The 23,369-nt window shown below is 44.0% G+C and overlaps 1 protein-coding gene across 4 annotated transcripts in view; it reads right to left on the reverse strand.

Moving 5' to 3' along the window:
- NCKAP1 (NCK associated protein 1) overlaps positions 1-23,369 on the reverse strand; it is a 128,876-nt gene that overhangs the window by 47,059 nt on the left and 58,448 nt on the right. For all 4 annotated transcript variants that reach the window (XM_088476364.1, XM_088476366.1, XM_088476363.1 and 1 more), the window contains 6 exons: positions 11,199-11,355; positions 9,822-9,878; positions 8,608-8,704; positions 7,863-7,969; positions 5,659-5,791; positions 3,546-3,627 (listed from right to left, as the gene is read on the reverse strand). In XM_088476364.1, the coding sequence (XP_088332490.1) occupies positions 3,546-3,627; positions 5,659-5,791; positions 7,863-7,969; positions 8,608-8,704; positions 9,822-9,878; positions 11,199-11,355 (633 nt within the window). The remainder of the gene's footprint in view (positions 1-3,545; positions 3,628-5,658; positions 5,792-7,862; positions 7,970-8,607; positions 8,705-9,821; positions 9,879-11,198; positions 11,356-23,369) is intronic.

The raw sequence follows: 23,369 nt of genomic DNA on the forward strand, positions 1-23,369 counted from the left end.
CCATGCAGCGTCATGCGGGAGGAGGAGGGGGGAGCCGGGATATCGGGCGGTCGGCCACCCGATTGCACCATGTGTGGGGACTGCCTGATATGTCGGGCGCCAGATCCCGTCGCGTCGCATGGTGCCCACCGTGTATGGCCGCCTTAAGGGAGTGTTTCAGGATATCCGATGAATGCTCTGTTTGGTTCAGATCTGGAGACTGGGAAGGGGGCACAACCAATGGATAACATCAATGCTATGTTCATCAAAATGACTGGGAGACCACACATACTCGGGAGGGGTGTTTTTCAGGATGACTGCACCCTCATCCAATCGAGAAAGGATGCTGCACAACATGAAGCCAACTGAGTTGCAGCGGTCCCCATTGTCTTGCACATCATCACGATCCTGGACCAAGGATTGTTTGCCCTGTTGCTCTTCCTAGTTCCATAATAACACTTCCCCAGACACCGCTGCACATGAAACAATAGCAAGTTGTGTTATCTTGGTGACAAACTCATGCCGAATGTCCCCCAACAAATGCTCCTCCTGCAAAATAACTGCTCCAACAACATGGCTACAGAACACACCAACCAATGAGCCACTTATGTGTGCACGAGCTTTCTTTCAATATGCCTGGTGTGTCTCATCTACACAGGAGTTTCCATGTTCCGTCCAGTACCTGTAGGTTCTATACAGCTTATCCTGTGTAACGATTACTCAGAACTGAAAGGATGCTTTATAGAGTTATTGCTTTATAGAGCACAGTATTCTGTTATTTTCACTGCTAAGTATTTTTTAGCTTTGACAAGAAAAACAATGCGCCAACGTTTATACACATAAATAAAAAACAAATTGGTAAAATGTAAGAGTATATGCCGCACAGGCACTTTTCATCCACAATTATTCTATTCTCTTTTCCATGTTCATGCAAGAGAAGAGGAAAGTCTCCCCCCTGCCTTCATTCCAAACCTGAAAACCCTCTGCACACATGCCTTGTTGTGTTGGGCCACTCACCTACTAGTATACATTTTACCATCTAAACTATATTTATTTCTAGAGGTACTTCTCATATAGGCGAGGGTTGCATTAAGTATTAGCTATACAGGCAATCACAGGTGTTAATATTTTTTATCTGTATGTATTTGTGGATAATATATAACACCGAGTGCATCGGGGGCAATAAAAAGGTGGTTGTTGCAAATGAAAGCGTGAATTACGAGGGTGGCTCAATACGTAAGGTAACAAAACGTCTCACGTGTGTAATATTTAATTCCAATTTCCTGCCAGAACATAGCAGGCAGACCACTGCTTCCCCTCTCGGCTCATTTCAGTCGTACTTTCCCAACATCAGTTGTAAGATAGCGGGGCTGGCGTAAACATGGTCAAACGTTGAAGTGCGTAGTGTGATCAGGTTACTGCTTTTAAAGGGCACACCAGCAGCTGAAATTCATTGCCAACTTGTTGAGGTGTACGGTGATAAAGTCATGTTACAGAAAAAGGTTTGGGCCAGGCCACACTCAGCCAAGTGCATGTGTGAACCGTTACGGCGCTACCATTGGGAGGTACCGGACCATCCTCCCTGCAGCCCTGACCAGGCACTGAGTGATATCCATCTCTTTGGATCACTGAAGCAGCAACTGGGTGGAAGGCAATTCGCAACCAATGGTGAAGTTCAGCAAGCCGTCATTGTCCTGGCTTCAGGCGCTTCACTGATTTCTTCTATGCCGGCATATATGCCTTGGTGTACCGTTGGAACAAAGGCTTAGTACCAAGGCCATGCTATTGATTATACATTTACAGTGCCTTGCAAAAGTATTCACCACCCCCTTTGCATTTTTCATGTTTTGTTGCTTCACAACCTGGAATTAAAATGGATTGTGTGAAGGTGTGCATCATTTCATTCACAGAACATGTCTACAACTGTGAAGTTGTGTTTTTTTTTAAATTGTCAATCAAACATCATTTAGGACAACATAACAGAAAACTTCAGCGTGCATAACTATTCACACCCCTAAAGTCAGTACTTTGTCGAGCCACCTTTCGCTGCATTACAGCTGCAAGTCGCTTTGGATAAGTCTATGAGCTTGCCACATCTTGCCCCTGGGATTTTTGCCCGTTCCTCAAGGCAAAACTGCTCCAGTTTCTTCATGTTGGATGGTTTCCGCTTGTGAACAGAAATCTTCAAGTCTGACCACAGATTCTCAATTGGATTGAGATCTGGGCTTTGACTAGGCTATTACAACACTTTTAAATGTTTCCCCTTAAACCACTCGAGTGTTACTTTAGCAGTATGCTTCGGGTCATTGTCCTGCTGGAAGGTGAACCTCTGCCCCCGTTTCAAATCACAGGCAGACTGATACAGGTTTTGCTCAAGAATATCCCTGTATTTAGCACCATCCATCTTTCCCTCGACTTGAATCAGTTTACCAGTCCCTGCTGCTGAAAAACATCCCCACAGTGTGATGCTGCCACCAGCATGTTTCCCTGTGGGGATGGTGTTTTTGGGGTGATGAGATGTGTTGGGTTTGCGCCAGACATAGCGTTTTCCTTGGTGGCCGAAAAGTTAAATTTTAGTCTCATCTGACCAGAGCACCTTCCTCCATATATTTGGGGAGTCGCCCACATGCCTTTTGGCAAACTCAAATCGGGTCTTCTTATTTTTATCACTAAGTAATGGCTTTTTTCAGGCCACTCTTCCATAAAGCCCAGCTCTATGGAGTGTACGGCTTATTGTGGTCACATGCACAGATACACCTGTCTCTGCTGTGGAACTCTGCAGCTCCTTCAGGGTTACCTTTGGTCTCTGTGCTGCCTCTCTGAGTAATGCCCTCCTTGCCCGGTCTGTGAGTTTTGGTGGGCGGCCAGGTTTGTTGTGGTACCATGTTCTTTCCATTTGATGATTATGGATTTGATGGTGCTCCGGGGGATAATCAAAGATTTGTATTTTTTTTTTTATTATTTTTTTTTTAATAACCTAACCCAGAATTGTACTTCTCAAAAACTTTGTCCCTGACTTATTTGGAGAGCTCCTTGGTCTTCATGGTGAGATGCCTCTTGCTTAGTGGTGTTGCAGCCTCTGAGGCCTTTCAGAAAAGGTTTATACTCACAGATCATGTGACACTTAGATTTCACACAGGTGGACTTCATTTCACTAATTATGTGACTTCGGAAGGTAATTGGTTGCACCAGTACTTTTGAGGGGCTTCATAGCCAAGGGGGTGATTACATATGCACATGTCAATTTTCAGAATTTTATTTATAAATATTTTTATTTTATATATATTTTTCTCATTTCACTTCACCAATTTAGACTATTTTGTGCAGATCCATAACATAAAATTCAGATTAAATAAAAAAAATGACAGGTTGTAATGTAACAAAAAAGGTTTAAAGCCAAGGGGTATGAATACTTTTACAAGGTACTGTATGTAGAAGTTGAATAAGTTTACACAATGAGAGGTCTTATTACCTTAATTATTAAACCACTCTCGTACTTCGAGCTGAGTCAACTTTGCCAGTCAGGCAGAAACCCATTAATATATTGTGTATGGCTTATGTCTTACCTTGTTTTACGCTCAGAGATGTCATCGTATTTACAAAAGAGGACATGATAATCGATTCATCCTCAGGGCATACAGAGAGATTCTAGAATGACAAGACAAATGAACTACATTCTCCCCATCATAACTAGATGATCACACTTGTCGAACTATATAGTAATCATCAATAGCTACATGTGTAGTGTAAATAACAGTTGAGTCAGGGTTCTCCTTTGTTACAGTAAAGGTGTTACAGTGTGAGAGGTAAACCCTTCAGAGTGAAACTGCATTTGTCATCAGAACACAATCTGTTTATTACTTTATGTATTTTGTTCAATAACCAACAGGGAAAACAAATAATCAAGCAGTGTGTTTATTAGGTCTGTGGAAACATTATGATGACGCTAGAGCTCCCTCTAGTGCCTATAAAGCATTATTACAACAAATATTTAAATGAAACACAAAAATCAAAATGCTCAAAACAAAAACAAAAAAAGCTTTAGGAAAGCCAGCAATGCATTGCATAACTATCTGAATCTGGCCTGGATTATACTAAATAGGTGCAGCATGTCAGGACTTCAGAATTAGACAAAGAGAAACTTTTCCATTTTAATTAATTTTGTTTAAATAAGTGAAAAGTGTATTTTACATTTAAATTCAATGTCAGCGATAAACCTTTTCAGTTTATGGCAGGTGTACGGGCAATATACAATGCCAATTAATGATAAATTTAGCACGTACACTGGCTGCTACTAAATTCTTGGTCTTTTCCGAAACTCAAACTCGCTGACTAATCTGTATTAAAGGAAAACAGAATAAAGTCTATACTGCTGCAGTGGAGACTGAGTGACTGTCACCTAGCACATGAGATAAATAGATTGGTGGCGGAGGTAACGTGGACCCACTTATGCAAACGGAGTGGAGTCTGTAAACTACGCAGTGGCAGTCCGAACCTTTCTGCCTCATTTCAGGTTATAAGCTTCTTTCTTTTCTACTCACGTCTGCACATCTGATTGTTCTTTTAAGGCTTTCTTAAAATGATTCAAAATAAAACGAAGGATATTTTACCCATACTGATCCTGGGCACTTTTTATTATTTTAAATTGGTCCCAAGGTAGACATACCGATGTAAAGAATAGGAGTACCACTACAGTCAATGGTAAGTGTAGTAAGTACACTAACCCTTACTCCTAACCCTCCCTGGTGCCTGAACCTAACCACCCCCCATACTGCGAAAATAAACCGAACCTCCCCCTCCCCGCAACCTAAACCTAACCCTCCCCCTTAGTGCCTAACGCTCCCCCTAACCCCAGATACTTACAGTCGGGAAGCCGGCAGACGGGATACTGGAGCTGGTGTCCCAATGCTTTCAGGATTCGGGTGCCAGTATTTTTCCATCGGCATCCCGCACGCCGGGATGCTGACTACCACCCCCCATAACATCTCTTGTGCATCTTGGGAGCACTTTCCTATTTCACACTATTGAAATCAGTGGTTGTAAGAGGAATTGCTATCAGCTGAACTACTCTCTACCTGTATGTGGATTTATTGTCCCTACATTCGTCCCTGATTCTTTATTTTTCTATGTATCTTGAGAACACAGAAGAAGCAAAAATTGACCAGGAACTATCGTATTCCAAACCATCAGAACATTTATATAAGAACATTCGAGGCAGCCCAATCGTCCTCAGCGACTTGCTACAAGATTTGGTGACTTTATCCCATTTAGGATACTACAATTATAGGTTGTGTATATTAATATCTACAGATGGATTTTGCCTGCTAACAGTGAGCGCTGTGTTTTGGCTGAGTATTCTTATTTTTTTATCTGTAGTATTGTTTAAGTTTACGGGCTGAGAAGAACGTCAGACACATCCCCAAGTAGAATGAACCAGTTCACTATAGATTTACCCCTTCTTCTGTATGCCACAATCCCAGCACATCTGTATGTCCTGTATTATTTATCCTTTACGAAAACTTTTCAACAGGTAAATGAAGAGAAGGTGCTGTGACAGCTGCACACGGTACGGGAAATAAAAGAACAAGCTTGCTGTGACCCTGTAACTACAGCTTTTACATATCCATAAAGAACAGCTTTCTCCCCAGGGGAGAAGGGTGAGTGTTCAGAGTTGCGTACCTGTACCAGCTCGTTCAGAACCACTGCATCAAAGCCGGACAAATACTGCACGTAGTATCTCTGCATGACTGGCCCGTACTTCCTGACGTGCGCTCGCAGCTCTTCCATGTAAAATATGAGCTCAGCTATGTGCCTGCAAGAGACATGCAAACAGGAATTACATCGCTACAAAATCCACGTTTCTCCGATTCCTTTTCAGAGGTCAGCCTAGTTGATTTTACCTTCAATTGACATAAATATGCTATAGGCTCCCTTCAACCAATTTTAATACTTATATTTAGGATGATGAGGTGGTGGTTGTGTATTCATACTATACCCGTCCCAGCAAGACAATTTAAGAAACATGATTCAATTTCAGCTGATAGGTGCACACTCAAGTAGAGTATCTAACGAACCTTCAGTTTAAGATAGTTCAATTTGTAAAACCAACCTTTTTTTTACCTCTACATAACATTTAAACCTAACTCCTAGGAGACGGTGGTGAGACCGGAGGCATAGGTAAATCTAATCAAACGTGTCAAGTCTATCATGAAGGATGGAAGTGATCTTCTCCATACTTGCAATAAACCAAAGTTTGGTGTGGGGGAGAGGACCGCTTCCAAAATAAGGCTAAAGAGCATCTAGTGATTTTTTTTTTTTAACATAAGATACTAGGTGGGATACCCGGCATTGCCCAGGTTGAAGACTGGACACTGAAGTACACTTGCAGCCTTCATTTTTTTTACATTGTCCTCACCTATAACCTGGAGAACTATGCAAAATAAGAGCAAATGACAGTGTAGGCACGTGATGCAGCGATGGCTTCTCCTTCAGTTTCTCCAGCAAGACTGGTCCGTACTCTCATACCGTTCGGAACGGAGTAAAATCAGGAGCACACTGACTTACAGAACATAAATCAGTATAGCTTCCAAAATCACTGCAGAACAGAAACAGAAGGGGGTGATTTGGCTGCGAGTGGATATAGTATCGCAGCTGCAATAGCTGTAATATGGTAATGCAGCAGGAGGCGTGACGCCTCCTACCTGTATTACTGATCCGAGCTGCGTCCAAGGTCACAGCATCGAATCACCTGCAATCCCTTCAGCCGGCTGGGTGACCAATGGGACACGCAAGCCAGCCGCCATAGATGGAGTAAAAGAGGCCAGTAAATCTTAGTCAGCCGACAGGGATCCTGGACCCTCCAATCCCCGACGGCGGTGACACGTCTCCTTTGTGGGAAACGTAGGTGGTAGCCGCCCGTTCCACGTCCAGAAATAGCAGAAGGCTGTCAAATCACGGACAGTCTATTGCCGGACTGCATGCGGGATCGCAGACCCGTACTGCACATGCGCAGTAGGGGGTCAGACGTTTGAACAGATTCCCAATAATCGGGAATCTCTGAGATCCCAGTCTCAGTCCGCAGCTGAATCACCGCCTGAAATCACTCTGCAGAGCAACATTGAAGACCATATCTAGTAGGGCTGCCATCAGTGTGAAATGCCTGGATTGAAGTCCCGTTCCCGGACAGAAGGGGACCCGTCCGTGGTAGCACTGTGTGGCTTCAATCAATCCATCCCAGCTGTTTGTAATCTCCGTATGCTAAGATTTTCCAGAAACAAAGATTGTGGATTGGTTATGCTGTCTACCACATTCTGAATGTATATAGTGCTGAGCTGCTCATGTGCCTGTCGGAGTGTGAGTGTGTGTGTGTGTGTGTGTATGAAGCCAGCCTCTCAGCCCCAGAACCTGTGTAATTTAAAAGTGTCCCGGTTTTATGGGATTGTGTGACAGTGTGTAGCCCGGACCATGTTCAAACCTAGTCAAAAACCTAATATTATTAATAATTTGGAGTTGTGCACCTGAGATGTATCTGTTTTTGTGCCTACAATTAGTCTCATCAGGTAGCACCTCCCATTATATATATTCAGGGTGTGCAGTCCAGAAACCTTCCCATATAGTCAAAAACCTAATCCTGGTCAAACTACACCACCATGCCAAATTTGGTGGAGCTAGGTAGAAAACTCTGGCTGTGCATAAATGGACAGACACTTTCTCGCTTATTATATAGATGAAAAGTCCAGGATACAAATATGAGAAGCAATTCCATTACTTAAAGCACACTATTCAGTCCTTTATACCATACATTCCCAATTACATTGCATTAGGAGTAGCATTGAATAGGATTTCTATGTAATGGAATATTAATAATCAGATTTGCGACTCACTTATCCATAAAATCATCTGCAACCTTCTTTGGGATGTTATCCGCATGTCGGAGCAGCCAAATAATTTCGTCACGAGCAAACGACAAAGCCATGAACACAAAAAGTGCCTACAGAGAATAAGTACTGGTTATTTGTTATCGGAGAACAGTATCCTGGATTGGTGACTGTGGATAAGCCTTGCAGACACCTTGCAGTGATCTATACATCGGTGTAATACATCAAGACAGGTAATAAGAGGTTGCAGTAAGCCAACAGCAGTTGCAATATATTTATCCTTAACTTTATAATGCACGTTCTATTATGAAGAAAACATTTAACTTTTGCTTACTGAAAGCTTTAGTGTAATATTTGCAACATTGTAATTACGTATATTTTACATTATGTCAGCATGTAAACGTGTGGAAGTCTACTATGATACACAGAAATGGTCTGGGAGAGAAGATACCCTATTATTTACATTTTAAATTATTTTCAGTCAAATCAAACCTGATTTTAAGGAATACTACACATTTAATTGAACCCAAACATGATACAGTGGCACAACATTATTTTGAACATAAAACACTCAGATACTTTAAATATTATAAACAGTCCACCCAGAAAGCAGCAGAGATATGATTTGTACTACAATGGTTTACTTTATATATAAAACATAAATAAATACAAAATAATCATCTGTCTAAAAATTAAACTAATCCAACAAATAATAAAAAAAATAAACCGGTATATAGTTCACAGCACATACCTTGGGCCCCAGTAACCCTGGCTGATCGGAAAGCACGGTGGCAAGTTCTTTGAGAGCTGATCTTAAGAATTTGCGCCTCTCTCTATGTGTGGCTCCACTAAATATGAAGAAAATACTATTAACACCTTCTGTGCATTTCTATACAAAAGAAAAAAGGTAATACAAAACATGTATTTAAAAGGCTTTAAACTGATAATACGGGGACAAAACCAGCGTCCGACTTGGTCACACAAAGGACAAGCTGGACAGAAACCTGCTGCTCAGCCCAAGGTGCTTAGTTAGCTTGGTCAGAAGGGGACTATATAACCAGACAGCCTCATCGGTGTATCTGCTGACACCATTTAGAAACATGACCGATAACCATCACATCAAGTTCAATCTGATTGTGTCCAATTTTGGCCATGATGTTACAGAGTGTGGTCGGCATGTACAACAACTGCTTTGTAGTTGATCCCCACTAAACAAGAGGATTGAACTTCACCCATTCACACTAGGGATGTTCCAGTTTGCACGCAGAGTTCAGATTTTTCCCTCCAAAAAACGGGACTCAGAAAGAGGCAAAACGTCATCTTGCATGGACAAACATCATCATTCCTGAACTTTTGTCCAGGAATGATGATGTTTGTCCATGCAAGATGACGTTTTGCCTCTTTCTGAGTCCCGTTTTTTGGAGGGAAAAATCTGAACATCCCTATTTCACAAGTTATGCAGTATAAGGACGCTGCTGTGATAACCCTACAAATAGTCCTGATCATGCGTAGAAGTAAACTTCAATAAGCTTAAACCTGTAAACCAAAGGAATGTAGGAAAGAGTTAGTAGACTGGTTTCGGAAACTCGCACACAGAAAAGCCAGACACCAATAAATCTGCCTGTATTGTTATGGGACTATGGAAAGAAACCAGAGCAACCCAAGAAAACCCACGTGAGCATGGACATAACATACACCCCAAGCACAGTGTCCTGGTCACACGTGAACCCAAGTCCCCGTTTCAGCAATGCAGGAATAAATACTCCTCATAGCCAGACACAAAGTCAAGGGACAATGAAACATTACTCATAGGCTCCAATAGTACAGTGCCCTCAGAGAGTGATCAAGAAACGGTCTTTAAGTGCGCATTTCTGTACAACTACCTTACACAGCGAGAAGAGCTAAAGAAAACACAATTTGAAGATGAACATTTGAATCCAGGGTCCCTGTATAATGGTTACTTACGCGTGCGAGACGGCAGCTTCTTTGCACTCTCTGATGTCATTTATTCGTTTGTTGTAGCTGAGGAACAAGAAACGTAACAATTGATTACCGAAAAAATGATAAAACAAACGCCTCAATGCATAAACACCCTTATCCCCAACAGCAAGGCTGTTAGGAATAAAAGGAGCGGAGGCGAAATCGGGGTACGTGTCTGCTAAACACAGCAGTTCTTATATGTAAGGGAAGGGAGGAGTCTTAGCATGGAGCTTCTACTTTACGTGTTACCAATAAGCAGAAATCATTGCAGCTACTGGGGATAATAAGAGTGCAAACGGGTGTGGTGTAAACAGTTGACAGGTTCTGAATGCTGACAGTCAGGATTAGGTAGACAAAGGAAAAGGTCAACATGGCTATAAGCCGACATACAGGTTTTTTGCTCATTTTTTCTGGTGTCATGTTAAATGTTGACATAATGAACATGTGAACATTTTGACAATACCAACTTATCGACATTTGGGAATGTTGACATTTCACATGTTGATCCAACGTCAACATTAAGAAGCTGTCGACATTCTGACCGGAACCCCATCAAACCTACAAAGACGATCTATCACTTTGCCTGTCTAATGGACGTACTGTATTTGCCATTTCATTTGTCTCTTACCTTAACTGGCTAATTTTTTTTTCTTTCAATTAATTAACTTTAGAATATGTTTTTAAAAATGTTGTTGAAAAAAATATATATAATTCTGGGGGTGTCCTCGCACCCTCCCCCATCTCCATAGGCCCCCATTTTAATTGTACCTCCCAGCCCTGAGTGTTAACAGATTGCCCAGGGGCAATAGAACACCACTGGCATTTTCCCCCACTCCCTAGTGGTTATTGATCCCCAGTGGCAGAGGCCTCCCACACCAATAATTATTAATGGGGCAATACCTACCTACAAAATTACCATCTTGCAGAGCGCAACGGAGCCTGGTTCAGAGGGGGAATGATCATCAGTCCCCCCCCCCCCCCCCCGCTACAGCTGATCTCTGCACTTGTCGAGATCAGCCAAACAGGGCTCAGACGGTAACCGAAGTTCCCCTCCTTGCGTTTTTGTCTCCAGTGCATGCGCTCCAGAACGCTGTTCACGCGGCATTCTGGTGCGCAATTCTGGCAATGATGTTGGCGGTCACAGACCACCCCCCCGCATCACTGCAGGGGGATGATCAGGCAGGAGGGAGTACCCAAACGGATTTTCTCCTTAAATAGCGGGGATGCAGCAGGATGCGATGTGTCCGCTGAATCACGGCTGGCTGCGGTCGCATCCCATGTGATAGCGCCAGTTAGGTGGTTAAAGATATTAATCGTTGTAGTATTTGCTGTAATACCAAAACCAATTTATTAGTGACTCACCCTCTGATGTTGACAAATAGGTCTTCTGCCGCCTTATGGATATGGAAAACCTCATCTCTGTAAAGGGAAAGGCATGAACTACTCTGCAGGGCGAGCTTCCACAGATTAAGCGCGGTAGCGTCTGTATTCAATATTCCGTGACAGAGGATAAATCCAACTGGAAGAAAAAAAAAATAAATAGTCAAATTGCAGGCAATAATAGATATCCATAAAATATATATATATATATATATATACACACACACATACATACATAAATACACACACACACACACACACACACACACACACATATCCCCAGTTAAAAACAAAAATATATGAGAACAGTAAGCAACGGAACATTTGTTCTGCTTTATTATATAGCACAGCCTAGATTCGCTGCTGCAAGTCAGTATAATACTAGAACTCACTCGGAATGGAGTCTTTGTAGAATGTGCGGGTCTATAAACAGCTGGGTTATTGAAGTAGGTCCAGTAGCCGGAAGCACATTAGATTTTAAAAATCCGTTTGTAATCTAGATGTAACAGGGTCCTTTGAAGAATTCACCTTCTGCTCTAAACTGGAAGAGGCTGTGCAGGACTGTGGCTTTGCCAGTGACCGCAGGAGCTGGGTTTTGGCGATTCGATTCCAGATAAAGCGTTGAGACATATATAGTACAACTTAAGGGTAACCAGAGCCGTCCAGGGTTTTACAGCAGCACATTGTGTAGTAACACTGTGCATGGGACATGCAGTCACCACTAAGATCACACCCTATTGTTATCATTTATTTAAATGGCGCCAAAAAAAAAAAAAAATCACCCTAAATGGTTAATGGCAGCACAAGCTGACAATGTGTGCCAATTCAGGGCCACAAACTGGCAGTGTGTGATGAGGGGGGAAGAGGCTGCCAATTTCCGAGACCAAATAATAAATGAGAATATATCTGGGGCGGTTTTAAAGGTACCAATACAACGATACGTCCCTGGCCCTTTAACCACAATCTCCATAGCATTGGCCGAATAGCTAGATTATAAAGGGCCCAATTAGTGTAGCCAAAGTCAGATAGGGGTCATAGTGGAGCCAAAATTTCCGTCAGTCTTAATGATAGATTGACAGGGTAGAAACAGGTTGACCCCATGTCCAGCCAGCAATGTGCAATTGATAAGTGTATTGGGTACTTGTACAGATTAAGGAGTACAGGAAAACTTTTTACAGGTGTTTTAAATTCAATGGATGGACAAAGAAAGAATAAAAAAAAAAAATTTAACAAAAAGTGCAGCAGGAGTCCACTTTCAGTCCAATTCTAAGACGTTGTGTATTCTACCGCTCAAGTGGTTAATTAGTACTAAACGTAATCGAGATTTATTTTTGAGAACTAAACTAACGGTAATTTTCGATATTAAAACGAAATCAGTGATCAATTTTAAATAAGTGGCTAAAACTCAATTTAAAATGAAACAACGATACTACATACACTACTTTCTATTTTTGAAGTAGGGTTACTTTACATTTTTTAAGTACAAGTATGTTTTCTAGATATTTGCAACAAATAAATATGACCTGTTAAGGAAATAGGATTGTGTTTTGCACTTATTCTAACTAACTTAAGGCATTCATTTGTACATGATACATGGGAGGAGTACTACGGTAAGTCAGTATATAACACATTCTCACTCAGCATACTGCGCCTAGATTATTAAACACACAGGTCAATGTATGCTGACTTCACGTTCTCTAGGGAATTTGAGAGAAAAGTATCATTAAATGGTTTGCAAAACAAACTAAAAACATTGACTAAAATTAGACTAAAATGAAAACTGAGGTTCACTGACTAAAACAAAGCAAAAAAAGGAGACTAAAAACCAACTACAATTTTTAATACGAGACTAAATTTACTAAAGTGAGAGCTTTCAGAAGTGGAGATGTTGCCCATAGCAACCGATCAGATTCTAGCTAAGTAGAATCTGATTGGTTGCTATGGGCAACATCTCCACTTCTAAAAACTCCCACTTTAGTAATTGTACCCCTAAGACTAAAAATGTAGCATCCTTGTCAAAATGAACACTGCTGATCAATCCTCCAAAAACAAGTAAACAAAATAAATGCCCACAGTGAAAAATATATACAGTATAATGTAGTAGATTAGGGGTCTTCAACCTTTAAGGCAGTGTGGGCCACATTAAAAAATTCAACGAAGCCGAGAGCCACTAAGCTATGCTGCGGCATTTAAACTCTGCCCCCTCCTCACACAATTATGACCCATAACTGCCCCCTCCTACAATTTTAATTATATCCCATGACTGCCCCCCCTCTGCAGTGCCCCCAGTAGTGGTCCCCATTATGCAGTGGCCCCGGTAGTGGTCCCCATTATGCAGTAGCCCCGGTAGTGGTCCCCATTATGCAGTAGCCCCGGTAGTGGTCCCCATTATGCAGTGCCCCCAGTAGTAGTCCCCCCCTGCTGTGCCCCCAGTAGTAGTTCACCCTATGCAGTGCCCCCAGTAGTGGTCCACCCTATGCAGTGCCCCCAGTAGTGGTCCACCCTATGCAGTGCCCCCAGTAGTGGTTCACCCTATGCAGTGCCCCCAGTAGTGGTTCTCCTTATGCAGGCCCCCCGTAGTGGTCCCCCTTATGCAGGCCCCCCGTAGTGGTCCCCCTTATACAGTGGTCCCCCTTATACAGTGCGCCCTGTAGTTTTCCTCCCTATTCAGTGCCCTCAGTAGTGGTCCCCCCAATGCAGTGTCCCTTATATAGTGCCCCCTGTAGTAGTCCCCCCTTATGCAGTGCCCTCAGTAGTGGTCCCCCCCTATGCAGTGCCCTTTATATAGTGCCCTCAGTAGTAGTCCCACCCTCCTATACAGTGCCACCAGTAGTGGTCCCCCCGATACAGTACCCCCAGTAGTGGGTCCCCCCCTAGGAATACCCCAAGTAGTAGTCGCCCCCCCCCCCCTCCCCGATGTAGTGCCCCCAACAGTAATCCATCCCCCCCAGCAGTGCAGACACACACACACACACACACGTAAAGAGAAAAAAAAAACACACTTACCTGAATCCCGGCTCCTGCCGCAGTTCGCTCCTCCCTCCTCCCGGGCCGACCCGCTCTGAATTATGGGAGAGACGTCATGACGTCTCTCCCATTACCCACTGTGGGAGCCGAAGATGGAGCTCATGAGTGAGCTCTAGCCTGGCTCCTGCAGTGGGCGCAGCAGTCAATGAGAGTCTGTCTGACTCTCATTGGCTGGCTGTCAAAACAAACACACTGCTGCCGGCGCCGGTGTGTTTGTTTCTGTCTGTAGTGCAGACTGCACTTACTGCGGTCTGCACTACATTAACCACCAGCGGGCCACGGGGAATGGCTCCGCGGCCATGGGTTGAAGACCCCTGTGGATTGTTATAGAATTAAATAGACTTACACACGTGATCACATGCCCAATGCCAGTGAAAAAGTTATCCCCCTCTGTCCAAATGGAAAAACTTCCAAATGCATCACCCTTGGATGTAAACTTACTGAAACTCAGAAGGAAGTAGGCAGATCAATGTACTCTCTCTTCCCAGATAATGATGTATTTCAAGCATATCCTCAATCTATCTTCTGTGATGGAAAATGCCCATTCAACCAGGGAGAAGATAACTGGCAAGTCTCAAGTGGTCAATTGGTGATGTACAGTCATCCCTGCCAACGCGTTTCGACCTGAACAGGCATTTGCCAAGGCAAAAATTATGCCTTGACATAGACCTGTTCAGGTAGAAACAGGCATGCGTGGAGGAGTGTAGTACACCAATTAGCCACTTGAGACAGGACGGTTTTGGAGGATTGATCAGCACTATTGGAGAATGCTAGAACACACAACATCTTAGAATTAGACTGAAAGTAGACTACTGTGGCCCTATTTTTTTTTTTTTTTAGTTGTCCATCCATTGAATTTAAAGCAGCAGGAAAAGGATGTCCAGTACTCTTTATCTGTATGTGTGTCTACTTGAGGGTGTGTTGGTGAACACCCAGCAGATCCGTTCTAGACTGCTTTTTAGGGAATTGGTATATCATCGGGTTTGATTCCCGTCAGCGGCAGCCCGACAGGAGCAGAGTGCGACGCAGCGGAAGCCCGACAGCGCTGGAAATCCCGATCGTGGATAGGTAAGTATCCACTAACCTAACCTAACCCCCCTAACCCTCCTTAGGGGTGCCTAACCCTAACTTCCCCCCAAGTGCCTAACCCTAACCACCCCCTTCCCCGCTGCCTGAACCTAAGTCCCCCGGGGGGGTGCCTAACCCTAAGTCCCCCCCGGGGGTGCCTAACCCTCCCTCCCCCTAGCCTAACCCTAACCCTCCTGGGGGGGGGTGCCTAGCGCTAAGTCCCCCCCGGGAGCCCTAAACCTAACCCTCCCCCCCGCGGCGCCCGGCATCACTACGATCGTGATGCCGGGCGCCGGTCTCCCAACGTCGGGGAAATGCGGGCGTCTACATCTAGACGCCCGGCATTTCACCCTTGCCGGGATAAGACAGTCGGGAAGCCGGCTGCCGGTATATAGGCAGTCGGCTACCCGATTGCTTCCCCTTTTTAGGGTTCTCTGATTTAGGAGTTTGTTACTTTTATTACTGATCACTTGTATACTGTCATCAGTATACTGTATATTTCCAGATGTGTCCACATAAATCTACCCTCTTACCTTAAACAGCCCTTCCAGTCGCTCCATGCCGCGGCACAACTCTGTGGTGCAGAGCGTTTTTTCATGGAACTTCTTCCCTTAAAATGTGCCCCATTGGCAAAGCGATGTGAATAGGACACATAAGCAGGTTATGCTGATTCAAACGATATGCGGCATGCCTATATTCTGTGTGACTGCGGTTGTATCTGCATGCAAAATGCTATGTTACAGTGTCACAGCCGCTGACACTGCAACGCAGCAATTTGCGTAGCATTTCGCATGCAGACATAACCGAAGTCGCACACAGAATGTAGGCATGCTGTATATCATTGTAATCAGCAGCAGCCGCTTGTGGGTCCTATATGCAGTGCTTTGCGGATAAGAAGCATGTTAAAGGGAAAAAGTTGCATGAAAAGACAATCTGGTCTACAGAGTCGCACAGCGCTCACGAATAATGTGTAATGCGACTTGTAGCACACGGAGGACAAATGTATGCATGTTACATTGTTAACGTCAGAAGCCGGTAGAGCTCTGGACAGATCAGTGGGCCTGATTCAGAGCCGGACGCTCTGAACGAGCGCCCGCTCTGAATCAGGGCTTTTTTTTTTTTTTTTGGTGTGTCCTCCTGGACGCTCGCATAGCTGTGGGTTACCACCCACAGCTTATGCGAGCGCCCATGATGATGGTCGCGATGGTCAAGACCATCGCGACCATCGGGCTTGCGACGAGACCCTGCGGTAGGGTCTCGCTGCCGCAAGCCCTGGAGTGATTTTGGCTCTATCAGAGCCCAAATCACTCCCACTGACATCACTAGTGATGTCAGTGGGGCCGGACCCAGACGATAGGCGTTCCCATGGGAACGCCTCCGTCTGGGCAGCCACGCCCCGGCACGCCCACCAAAGGGGGCATGCTGTCACTCACCATCGACACCACGCCCCCTTTGGTGCAAGACCCCGAGCGACGGGGAAGCGCATGCGCACGACGGAGCAGCCTCCATCGTGCGCATGCGCATTTGGGTACCATCGACCCGCTTGCGAGCGTCCTGCGCTCGCGAGCGGGTCTGAATGAGACCCAGTGTTCCTTGTGATTTCTCAGAGCATCATATAGACCATATGATGCTCTGAGAAATCACAAGGATGAATTTGCTGGGGCATCTACCACTGGAATGCTTTGGTAACAGTCTTCAGAGTTGCTATAGAATAATGGCCCTCATTCAGAGCCGCTCGTTAGCGGCAGTACGCTCGTTCCGAGCGATGTTAGCACATCTGCGCATGCGTACGCGTTTTAGTACGCATGCGCGAACCAGTCAGTGCGGCCGAAAATCCTTTGTACGCTATATAGCGAGTGCCTGCTATTTTGAGTGACAGAATGAGGCGTATGTGGGTGGTAACAGGGGAAGGTGCTTGAAAATGGGGAGTGGAGATCTGAACGCAGGCGTGCTTAAAGGTCAAAACGGGCGTTTTATGGGTGTGTATATTTAAAACAGCAGCGTCATTGACCACGTCACTGGGTTATTTTATAGCCAGAACTGCACGCAAATTTGTGGTAGCAAACACCAACCACAAGAATAGCGAGCAGTTCATACGCTGGTCGATGTACTCGATTAATCTAATAAATAGCGGACATGACGTAGGATGCGAGCGGCCAGGGGGCGTTTTTAAGAAATAAACGAGCGTATGTTTTGCACGCTCGTTCAGACTTAGAGGTGTGAACAGACAGCAATGTGCGTACGGATCATTTGAATAGCCACCCCTTGTTTTTAAACGAACGACCGCAAATAGCGAACGGCTCTGAATGAGGGCCAATGACTGTAAAATGGTTTTCTATAAACAAACAATCAGTAGCTCTTATCTGCTGATCAAATTAAGAGCTTACATAGCTGCATAGTTCTCTATTGATATGGAAGCCGTACATGTGTATTTACTTTTTTCCGCTTATGTGGAGCAATTCAATTAGTGGCTTGGCGCCATTGTGCCTTCCAGGGCCATACTCCAAGTAACACGGCTAGCTTGTCTTTGCACCGCATAGAGGTGTGCAGAAAATTAGCAAATGCCGAGCCAACTGCAAAAGACTGATATCGGCGGCACATCACCGCTAATTCAGCCCCTTGGAGATTTTGTGTTGGCTCTTTTTTAAAACAAAACAAATAAAAAATCTGATGTTTGTCACATGAGATTAGATTTATGAAATTAAGACCTTATAAAGGATATGGATGAATATCAATTAGGTCCTAAAATCTAAAAACAAACCATATATAATAAATAAATAGTACTTTATTTTTCACATGACAATAAAAATGATAGTTATGGTAAAAACTTACATTTTTCAACTCTCTGTCTTCGAAGTCCATAGAATCCACAGGGACACCATGGGGTGTAGGTGGTGGTTGAGGACCGGGCACCACGCAGTTAAAGCTGTCAGCTCCCAGGATGCATCCGTCCCTCCCCCTACACCCCACCCCCCAAGCTAGAGGCACCTCAGTTCGTGACAAGCCAAAGGCCGGGGGAGGAGAAGAGAGAAAGAAGACTGGTACATACAAGAATCACACTCTCACGTAGAAGGAAACAGGAAACCGGTGATCAGGAACATAGCCCATGTGAAGCCAGGGCGGGTGCCCTGTGGACCCTATGGACTTCGAAGAAAGAGTTAACAAAAGGTAAGTTTTACAATAACTCTCATTCTCTTCTTCAGGGTCCATAGGGCTTCACAGGGAGACCCTGGGGATTTCCCAAAGCAGTTATTGAAGGACGCTCCTGCACGGAGAGGAGAATCCTGTGTCCAAATGAAGCATCCTGAGAGGCAAATGTATCGAACGCATAGAACCTCAGAAAGGTAGAATGAGCAGTACCAGTAGCCGGTACAGGAAGAGCTGCCTGTGTGTAAGCCTGTGAGATAGTCATGCAAAGCCACCTAGCCAATGTCTGTCTGTTGGCTGGCCATCCCTTCTTGTGAAATGCATAGAGCACAAATAAGGAGTCTAATTCCGAAGAGAACTGGTATGGTCCACGTAGATCCTGAGGGCACGGACCACATCCAAGGAGGCCTCATCTGCCAATAGATCTGGTGATTGAAAGGCCGGGACTACAATTTGCTCATTAATGTGAAAAAGAGTAACAACTTTTGGAAGGAAACCAGGGCGAATACGAAGCACAGCCCTATCCTGATGGAATATCAGAAAAGGGGAGCGACAGGAAAGCGCCCCCAAATCTGACATCCTACAGGCGAACACCTTAGCCAGAAGAAAAAGTCTTGGCCGTAAGCCACTTGAGATCCACCGATTCCAGGGGGTTCAAACGGAGGACCCTGAAGGGAACGGAGAACTACTGACAAATCCCATGGAGCTACTGGAGGGACAAAGGGAAGTTGAATCCGGAGGACACCCTGGAGGAAGGTGTGGACATCCAGTAGTGGAGCAAGTCTACGCTGTAACCAATTGGATAGAGCAGAGAAATGCACTTCCAGCGAGGCAAGGCGGAGTCTAAGGTCCAATCCAGCTTCAAGGAAGGCCAGGACTCTGGAAATCCTAAACACTCGATGGTCATAGCTTCTGGTACGACACCATTGGAATTATGTATGCCACACTCTGTGGTAGATCCAAGTAGAGGATGGCTTAAGCGCTCTGAGCATAGTCTGGACCACAGAGCTAGAAAATCCTTTGGACCTCAGGAGGGATGTCTCAAGAGCCACACCGTCAAAGCCAGACATCTCAGGGTCCTTGCCTTTACCCGGACTTGGGTCAACAAGGTCCGGATGTTGTGGCAGCAGGAACGGAGTGTCGATGAGACACTCCGAAGATCTGAGTACCAATGATACCAAATATGGCACAGTGCAGTAACTATGTGACAACCCTCACAAATACAAGATATGTGGTGCACAGGAAAACCCTGAACACACCTGTATGTTAGGGCAAAGTAAGGAAGGAAAAAAAAAATGGAAAGATATATGCTGACAGTATAGAGAAATATACAGACAGGCAGTGCTAGCATAAGTCACACACAATGCAGAAAAACAATAGAACTGAGGAATGGCACCACAATCAACTACACAGATTGTGTGGTCAGAGACTCAACATCAGGTATGCTATAGCGCTAGATAACCTGACTCCAGGTTAAGGTGTATAGGGGGACCGGACCCAGTGTTTCCCTGAGAGAACTGTGGCTGAGCCTGGATAAAATGGCAGCTGCAGACCTCTGAGGGGGCGTGGTCAGAGGAGGAGAGCAGTTCAGGGAAGAGAGACCTCAAGAGGAATGGTGCCCTGAGCTGAGGGGAATGGCCGCTTTAATGGGGAAAGCTGACCTCCTGATTAACCACCGGGACACTGGATTCCCTCTCCATATGTACCCTGGTGGTCTAGTGGATCACTGTGGACAAAGCCTGTGTTCACTCTCAGCACCTCCGGTCCGTCCCCTGAAACCGGAGGTAAGACTGCCAATCCGGTGCCCCGTCTTACCTGTCCCATTATGTCCGGAATGCAGTCTGGGTCCATACGCGGGGCCGGCTATCAAGGTCCCCGGGATGCCCGCCGAAATCCCCAGCCACAGCTAGCGATGCGGCGCCCGGAGGGGTGACTGAGCTGAAGCGCAGACATCCTGTGGACAGTCTGCTGCTACCCGCTCAGCAGAAAAATAAATAAAATCATAAAAATAAAGCTGTCTGGGCTGCCTAAGCAGCCCACTGCATAATGGTGACCGACTCCGGCCGGGCACTGACGAAACTGAGGGGGCGGGTTATAGGGGGAGAGACCGATGCATCCTGGGAGCTGAAAGCTTTAACTGTGTGGTCCTCAACCACCACCTACACCCCAATGTCTCCTTGTGGAGCCCTATGAACCCTGAAGAAGAAAGTATGGTAGCTTTATTTATATATACTATCAAATTATACTTTAGGGAAGTACAGTATGAAGACTATGTTCTGTATAATGCTGCAGATATTCAGGAGAACAAATTCTATTTATCTACTGCATCGGACCCTGAATTCACTGGAGAACATCAAATTTCCAAATGCATAGCTGCTTAGACCCAGACTTCAACCACAATACAGTCTAACCCTGGGAAGCATGGTGGTGTAATGCTAGAACTACTGCCTAACAGAACTGAGGTCATGAGTTAAATTCCTGTACATGGCCCTATATGTGGGGAATTTGTAAGTACTTTTCGTATTTACATGAATTCCAGGGATCGGATTTCCTTCCACAAAAAAAAAGCAAACATACATACATACATACATACATACAGGTAGGTTAACTGGCTTTTGACATAGAATGAACCCTTATGTATCGGTATGTCCATGCGATAGTGAATATAAACTCATTTCCCTTGGAGCAGGGACTGATATGAATAAGCATTCTCTGTAAAGTGCTGCGTAATACGATTATGCTATATAAATCACTTCATAATTAAGTCTGCTCAGGTTCTCATGTGGAAGGTACAAGTGTTAATTTCAAAGCCTGACCTATAGAAAGAGATATTTAGCTCACGGCTATTTACTTTAGCAAAATGCAACAGAATAGGCTTTTTTTTTTACTTATATAATGCTGTTTATGTATGTGTTTCAAATTGATTAATAACTGCCTTTCTGGCTGGTGCAGTTACATTGATTGGCCCTGGGGGGCAGTGCAGGACACCTCAGATCTGAGCATCAGGAAGTGGTTGAAGTAAAAATGCCTTGAAATCTTGTTCAAAGATCTCCAAATACTGAAGCATTACTTCTATGAATAAAAAAACAACTTGAACCAGTCTCAATGATGCAGACTGTGTGATAAACAGACTAAGGCCCGTATTCAATTTGAGGCGAAAAGTCAGAGCTTGGACTTTGCCATCATCGGAGGTTTTTCCAGGGATAAAGTATCGGGCACGTGCCCGCTTATCCCCGTATTCAATTAGGATCCGGCGAAAACGGGACCCGGGGGAAAGGTAAGTATCGAAAAGTCCTGTCAGTTTTTGGGAAATAATGCTGTCACCCCCCAAAAGATGTCCTGACAGGGGGGGGTCACTATAATTACCCCCGATTTGGCCTGCTGAAGGTAGTCGGGGTTTTTTAATACCCGCGGCAGGTGCCTAAATGCGGCTTTTGAAGTAGTGAAGAATAGCACTTAGGTTTTTTTTTTGTAAAAAAAAAAAAAAAAAAACCTTAGTCCCATAAAATTTGGGGTACATAAAAAAAAAAAAAATATGCTTGCACCCATTTTCAAGTCCCTAAAGTAATTTTTTTAAATGCTTCAAAAATCCACCTGTCACTATCACCCGCATTCTAGAAACACCTGCCGCATACTTGGGGACCCCCCCTGAGTCAATTTCGCTAGTTTTAAGTTTATCCCCAAACATTTTTTTTTTGCCCCCAAAATGAAAGTATATTTTTTGGGGTGTCCTAAGGATTTTTTTTTTTTTTTACACAGATTATATTAAGGGGACATTCCAAAGGCTGCAGGCTATTTTTTTTTATCCTGCATCCCTAAACACCAATTCTGCACTTTTTTTCGCCACCTATTCAGTGGAGAAAACGTATTTCCGTTTTTTCACAAAGACTTTTCGCACCTGGGAAAAATCTTTGAAATTGAATATGGGGATAAGTGAAACAGGCGAAAATGACGTCCTCGGCAAGAAATTATCACCGATAACGGACTTTTCACCTCAAAATGAAAATGGCCCTAAGTCTACTGAACTACCAAAGTAAAAATAATTACAACTGAAGCCGCAGAAAACGTATGGATGAGGCAACCAATTATGTAAAAGCATGCAAAATCAATGCATGTAGAATTTAGGCTCTGTGCTGTTTAAATCATCGTATCACTGCGTGATTTGTCGCTCAGATTTGGTCAAATCGGCACTACATCGTTCCGGCGTGTACCCAGCTTAAGAATGATATGCTTCAATGTTACTGTTACCAGTAACCAGTACCAGTTGAGTAATTACCTGCACAAATTTTGATTACAATTTACCCAATACTACGCTGGCACTGCAGGAGTTAAAACCCAGTTATCGCTTCAATATTCTAACCACATTTTCAGCAATATTCATCTGCTGCTTGCCAAGCATTGTAATGTGTCTTTGTGGGCGTCATTTATATCAGTCAGATCATACTGCAATGCAGTGACAGGATAATTCACAAATATATGTGCGCCCGCCAGGGTAGCCAGCAGTAAAAGTATGCTCGCAAAATGAAAAAGCATTGTGTTGTAGCAGAGAAACAAAAACCAAAAATGAAATAAAAAATACCAAAGGTTTAAACACACAAAAGCAAAAATGTTGTCTTTAGTCAAAACAAATTTTATACAGTAATGTATAACCAATGTCTCACTTAACGTGATAAATAGGTAAACTAGAGATTATATATATATATATATATATATATATATATATATATATATATATATAAAATCTATTTATTAATAAATAAAAACAGAAAACTCAGCACTCACCATTGTTAAATCATTCACAATAATGCATGAACCAAAACACCATTATTTATTTATTATTGTGAGTGGTTTAACAATGGCGAGTGCCGAGTTTTCGGTTTTTATTTATTTATTTAAACAATGTGGTCACAA

The sequence above is a fragment of the Taudactylus pleione genome, unplaced genomic scaffold, assembly GCF_031769625.1.
Source record: "Taudactylus pleione unplaced genomic scaffold, aTauple2 ptg000188l, whole genome shotgun sequence".
Classification (NCBI taxonomy): Eukaryota; Metazoa; Chordata; class Amphibia; order Anura; family Myobatrachidae; genus Taudactylus; species Taudactylus pleione.